The sequence below is a fragment of the Cherax quadricarinatus genome, chromosome 37 (assembly GCF_038502225.1).
Source record: "Cherax quadricarinatus isolate ZL_2023a chromosome 37, ASM3850222v1, whole genome shotgun sequence".
Classification (NCBI taxonomy): Eukaryota; Metazoa; Arthropoda; class Malacostraca; order Decapoda; family Parastacidae; genus Cherax; species Cherax quadricarinatus.
Window position 1 is genome coordinate 28,159,177 of NC_091328.1, and position 7,144 is coordinate 28,166,320.

Consider the following 7,144-nt stretch of genomic DNA (forward strand, 5'->3'; position numbering starts at 1 on the left):
AAACAATTTCATGCTGGGAACTCCTAAGGTGATTGAGCAATCATTGAAAAATTCCCCTCCGTACTTCTGTTACAATCACGACCAGTGCTTCCCTTCTTATCTTGTACTACTGTTAGCAATTTCCAATGCAAACACTGTTTATATTAATATAAATAACAACAAAATTCGTTGTTAACTCCAATAAAACAGGTCTTTCTTTCCTTATTTAATACAAGAGCTAAGCAAAATATATCAACGGTATTTCTTTTATGATGGTAAAATAGCATCAGTTGGCAAGAACAACGTTGTGGTTTGAGTGAGCTGAATATATAAGCTGGAGCTGGACATGGTCAAGCATCACTTGTTCACAAGTAAACAACAGCTACCATGATGTCTCTGCGAGGGCTGGTAAGTAGTTATGAATTCACGGTGAGTTGTTGCTGGTGCTGCTGTTGTTGCCAGTGCTGCTGGTACTAGTACTGCTGTTTGTGCCAGTACTGGTGTTGCTGTTTGTACCATTGCCAGAGCATCTGCTGGCGCCAGTACTGGTTCTGCTGTTGGTATAACTTTTGCTGCTGTTGTCGGTGCCAGTGCTGGTGCATCTACTTGTGCCAGTGTTGGTTCTGGTGTTGGCGTCACGTCTGCTGCTGTCATCGGTGCCACTGCTGGTGCATCTGGTTGTGCCAGTGTTAGTGTTGTTGATGGTATCAGTTCTGGTAATATTATTAGCACTGGTGGTGCTTTCTATGTCTGACAGGTTATAATGGTGAACGTGGGTATCCTTCAGTGTATTTAATCAGAACAATTCACTTGCATAAATTTATAGACGAACACTAAACTCGTAGAGATCACAGAACACATATGAATGATTGGTTATTAAGTTTGATCTAAAACAGGGAGTGTAGATCGTATTTCTTGAAACATGAGTCTTCTCCAGCGACAAGAACTGTCGTGCAGATTCACTTTGAAGAATATTGTTCTAAATATACAGCCGATCACGAACGTGATAAAATTCATTAGGCATCAGATTAGTACAGAACTCACTTTCAGGTCTTTTTAATGTATGTATTAGTTATTGGTTATTATTATTATTATGGGGTAGTGCTAAACCCGTAGGGATTATACAGTACTTGTGGGGGAGATAGAAGTCATTCAGGCTCAGTTCAGGGAACCGGAGCACAGCTCCAATTCCCCTAAATCAAGAGCCCTTCACTAGCGTTAGTGTCAAGGATCCTCCCTTGAGGAGATATGTTTTACTGAATAAAAAACTTTTGCATTTGAGAAAAATAAAAAGAAGTGCAAGACTCTCCATGTTGGAAATCATTATTAAAAGATTTTCTAGGACATTAGTGCTGTATTATTTCTGTAAAATTTTGTTCGAAAAAATTGTATTTTCACAAGAAAGTTTTGTAGGAATCAATTTAATTGAGAATATAATGAATCACAGTTACTTTTTCTATTGGCACTTTGCTTTCATTTTCAGAAGAGATGGTAGGATATTTTTAACCGTTAAGACTTGACTAAGAGCTCAGGTATATATTCCTGTCTTTATTCTGAAGAATGGAAAACATTTTAGAGCAAATTGACATAGCTATGAAGACTTTAATAAACAGTCAGAAAATACACCACTCAGTACTCTTTAAAAGCAACTGCTCAAGAAGAAATTTCTCGCCTAGCTGGTAGTAATAATTCATTACAAGTTATATACATGGATGGATCTAAGCAGGAGTGTTCTGGCAGGGCAGCATCTGCTCTTGTTGTCACCTCCTTAGATAAGAACGATAACAACTTTGTTGAGTTACGCATGAGAATTAATAACTGGGCGTTTACACTGCCAACTGAATTGTTTGCCATCCTAATAACACTAAAAATAACTTATGACACTAAGCGTGACTCTATAATCATACTGACGGTGCCTGACTCCCAGAATGACTCCAAAATGCCGATTGGAGGAGCCAGGTATAGGTACTAAAAAAAAAAAGCGGGAAAATACCTTAATGTACAATTGCTCTGGATCCCATCACGCACTGGATTACTCCTTCGTGATAAAGTTGTTAAATAGAATATAACCCTTTTGGGGTCTGGTCACTAGGCCTTTTGTGTATTTATATGGTCTTATAATACCGTCCATAGGATGCATATGGGATGCACAATAAACTAACCATTTTGGTGGCAAAATCTAAATCTCAGTACTATCATAGTCAACAGCATAGACTGAAATAACAATTTTAGAATCTATTTTTCTTTCCAGATGATGTTGGTAGTGGTGTTGACTGTGGTTGGAGTGGTGATAGCCTACCCTGATCCCTCTGCAGGATATCGCCGTAAATTTGGCGGAGGTGGATTTAGTGGTGGTGGACTTGGTGGGTTTGGTGGTGGTGGACTTGGTGGGTTTGGTGGTGGTGGACTTGGTGGATTTGGTGGCGGTGGACTTGGCGGTGGACTTGGCGGTGGATTTGGTGGAGGTGGACTTGGCGGTGGCTTTGGTGGTAAATTCGGAGGCCTTGGTGGGTAAGTTAACACATGAGTGAGTCCAGTTAAAACTGAGACATCATATGTACATAAAAGAAGAATAAGTTGTTAATGATTTATACTGATTCACTAAGATCAGTCACACACTCTCATAACATTAATGTTTATGATGTAGTGTAATAAATAAATTAATGATGTAGATGACCTGGGTGTTCAGTGACTAATATTTACATGATGGTACCTTCAGAGGTCGTGGTGGCTACCATGGGTAGAATGGTTGGAGAGAACACCGAATGGACACCTCAACGACACCTTTATGAGAACGACCTCAACGACGATCGTCTTCCAATGAAGCCACTACTACCCGTGGACAAAATTTAAACATTTACATTAGTCTTCCTTAACATGCCTATTACATAATGAATAAATATCCGTATAAGAACAAGTGTTTTTCTTCACTCTTTGAAATAATGAAGAAGTCCCAAGCCACTTGACGTCATAGAGCACCTAGGTAATAAAGAGATGAGATTTGATCAAGGAATCGAAGATTCGTTATTTTTTATCACTAGCATCAAAGAATATCAAAGTGTTGACTGTGAAATTGAAGTGTAGTATCAATTAGTGTCAATAAATAATAAAAATAGTCAGTATAATCAAGTGTTAAATTGTGTAAAGTAAAAGGACACAAGTGCAACAATGTGACATTTTATTGTGGCAACGTTTCGCTCTCCAGGAGCTTTGTCAAGCCGTTACAAACAATACATGGACACTAAGGGTAGATATAGGCTGAGAGTGAGGTGCAATACTAGTGGTAGTGTAGATGAATGGTTCAGAGAAATGACATGTTGTTGAAATAGACACATTCTATTCAAGATTGATGGACTGACCACATCGACTCAAGGCAGAGGGACTGATTACCTCGTTCTCCTCCTGTTCTTCAAGTTTCACCTTTGTATGGACTGATGAAGCCAGTGTGTGGCGAAACGTTTCCTCAATAAAGATACCCAAGAGTTGCACATGTGTCTAATTCAACACTAGTGGTAGTAGTAGTAGTAGTGATATAAGTTGTAGTAGTATTAGTAATACAATATGGCACATGAGTAAAAGGATATCAAAGCTATTACTTGGGTAACATAAAAATAGGTTAGACAAATATAGACTGGAGAGAGAAGGCCTGTTTCATTGTTCATTCTCTGTAATGTGCTTTGTGTAGTATTAACAGGAGAGGCTATGTGATGGCAGGGTTAACTGTTTTCAGGAGGATTCTTGCTAAGACTTCAGAGATGGTGAAGCTGCCTTTGTTTTGTGATTATCAAATGGTATGCAATACCGACAGGTTGGTAGATAAGACACATAGGCAACATTTAGGCAACTTTATTCCGAAACGTTTCGCCTACACAGTAGGCTTCTTCAGTCGAGTACAGAAAGTAGGCGGGAGCAGTAGAGATGTGAAGACGATCTAATCAGTCCATCACCCTTGAAGTCGTAGAATTTGAGGTTGTCAGTCCCTCAGCCTGGAGAAGTTCAGTTCCATAGTCAGGAACTATCTGAAGATCAAGCGACAGTGTTGAGACTTAAATACTGTGTGAAGGAGAGGTGCAGAGTAGTAGTAGTGAGAATGTAGCTACTGAGAGGTAATGTCCCACTCACATCTAACTTGAAAAAGTTGTCCAAGGTGTTTTCTCTTCTATACCAAGATGCCATTGTGTTGCAGTGTCTGACAGAGTGATTATCAAATGGTATACAATACCGACAGGTTGGTAGATAAGACACATAGGCAACATTTAGGCAACTTTATTCCGAAACGTTTCGCCTACACAGTAGGCTTCTTCAGTCGAGTACAGAAAGTAGGATGGAGCAGTAGAGATGTGAAGACGATGTAATCAGTCCATTACCCTTGAAGTCGTAGAACTTGAGGTTGTCAGTCCCTCAGCCTGTAGAAGTTCAGTTCCATAGTCAGGAACTATCTGAATAGGCCTACTGTGTAGGCGAAACGTTTCGGAATAAAGTTGCCTAAATGTTGAACATTAAAATGGTATAAAATACCGACAGATTGTTAATTAAGACACATATGTAACAGTTAGGTATCTTTATTTTGAAACGTTTCGCCTACACAGTAGGCTTCTTCAGTCGAGTACAGAAAAGTTGATAGAAGCAGAAGATACTTGAAGACGATGTAATCAGTCCATCACCCTTAAAGTTTTGAGGTGGTCAGTCCCTCAGTCTGGAGAAGAGCATTGTTCCGTTGTCTGAAACAATATGAAGTTGAAGTGACAGAATCGGGCCTTATATAGTGCAGGAGGTGAGACGTAGGTTGATTTGGGAGGGCAGGTCCTTCTCAAACCCAGCCGTTCTCACTAGTAGAGGTTTTCGAAGTAGATGGTCTGTACCAAGATACCCTTGTGTTGCAGTGTCTGACAGAATGAACATTAAAATAAAGATACCTAACTGTTGCATATGTGTCTTACCTAACAATCTGTCGGTATTTTATACCATTTTAATGTTCATCGTCTTCTCATCTCTACTGCTCCTACCTACTTTTTGTACTCGACTGAAGAAGCCTACTGTGTAGGCGAAACGTTTCGGAATAAAGTTGCCTAAATGTTGCCTATGTGTCTTATCTACCAACCTGTCGGTATTGTATACCATTTGATAATCACTCTGTCAGCCACTGCAACACAATGGCACCTTGGTACTGAAGAGAAAACACGTTGGAGAACTTTTTCAAGTTTGATGTGAGTGGGACATGACCTCTCATTGGCTACATTCTGCACCTCTCCTTCAGACAGTATTTAAGTCTCAACACTGTCGCTTGATCTTCAGATAGTTCCTGACTATGGAACTGAACTTCTCCAGGCTGAGAGACTGACAACCTCAAATTCTACGACTTCAAAGGTGATGGACTGATTAGATCGTCTTCACATCTCTACTGCTCCCGCCTATTTTCTGTACTCGACTGAAGAAGCCTACTGTGTAGGCGAAACGTTTCGGAATAAAGTTGCCTAAATGTTGCCTATGTGTCTTATCTGCCAACCTGTCGGTATTGTATACCATTTGATAATCACTCTGTCAGACACTGCAACACAATGGCATCTTGGTATAGAAGAGAAAACACCTTGGACAACTTTTTCAAGTTTGATGTGAGTGGGACGTGACCTCTCAGTGGCTACATTCTCACTACTACTACTCTGCACCTCTCCTTCAGACAGTATTTAAGTCTCAACACTGTCGCTTGATCTTCAGATAGTTCCTGACTATGGAACTGAACTTCTCCAGGCTGAGGGACTGACAACCTCAAATTCTACGACTTCAAGGGTGATGGACTGATTAGATCGTCTTCACATCTCTACTGCTCCCGCCTACTTTCTGTACTCGACTGAAGAAGCCTACTGTGTAGGCGAAACGTTTCGGAATAAAGTTGCTTAAATGTTGCCTATGTGTCTTATCTGCATTTGTTTTGTTTAATTGTATTCGAAACAGCGATTAGTGCTGATTCGAGGCACTTGCGTCTGCGGAAATTAGTTTCTTTGACCACTAATTGGGCGTCCATGAATTTCATAAGATGATTGGTGGAATTTCGGTGTTGTACACAGGCGTTGTTCAAGTTATCGTTCCTACATGCGTAAATGTGTTCATTGAGGTGGGTGTCGAGGTTTCTTGCTGTTTCACCTACATAAATCTTGTCGCAGCCTCCCTAGGGTATAGTGTAAACCCCTCCATTGACTGGTTCGTGGTGCTTTGATTTTGTCTTGGTCAGATCCTTTATTGAAGTGCTGGAAGCGATGGCGACTCTGGTGTTAGCTTGTGAAAGTACTTTAGAAATGTTCATTGTAACCTGGCTGTTGCGAAGAATTATAACTTTGTTGGGAGTGATGTTGGTGCTTGGAGAATTAATGATCTGAAGAGCTCTTTTCTTGCAGTCTTTGGTAAGCTTACCATGAGGCAGGCCAGTACAACATGGGTTCGAATCCTTGGCTAGTGCAGTGTTGTTTTTGATCAATACCACTCGTTCGTGATTACAATAATATATAAATGCTGCTCGTGAGGCTAGTACACCAAACAGGGATGAGAATGAAATTAGCTTAGAAGCTCCCACACCTCCATATGCCCTCGGATGGCTGCTCAACAGCTAGTTGTGTGCTGGCTGCGAAATTTTTGTAGGGTTGGGTGGTCCTGTGGTTTAAAGAGTCATGTGGTTCTCGCTTACCATGAGGTAGGCGAGTACAACTTGGGTTCAAATCTTTGGCTAGTGCAGTGTTGTCATATATACATATATATATATCTATATATATATATATATATATATATATATATATATATATATTTATATAATTATATATATAAATATATATATATATATATATATATATATTTATATAATTATATATATATATATATATATATATATATATATATATATATATATATATATATATATATATGTATATATATATATATATATATATATATATATATATATATATATATATATATATATATATATATACATATATATATATATAAATATATATATATATATATATATATATATATATATATATATATATATATATATATATATATATATATATATATATATATGTATATATATATATATATATATATATATATATATATATATATATATATATATATATATATATATATATATATATATATATATATATACATA

General features: G+C 38.2%; 1 protein-coding gene across 1 annotated transcript; it reads left to right on the forward strand.

Moving 5' to 3' along the window:
• The first annotated feature begins 344 nt into the window (after nt 1–344).
• On the forward strand, nt 345–3,449 carry LOC128704260 (acanthoscurrin-2-like). Its single transcript, XM_053799337.2, has 3 exons — nt 345–387; nt 2,231–2,490; nt 2,699–3,449. Exons 1-3 carry the CDS (start codon nt 367–369, stop codon nt 2,721–2,723), a joined length of 306 nt encoding a protein of 101 aa, XP_053655312.2. The 5' UTR covers nt 345–366; the 3' UTR covers nt 2,724–3,449.
• Nucleotides 3,450–7,144: the final 3,695 nt, after the last annotated feature.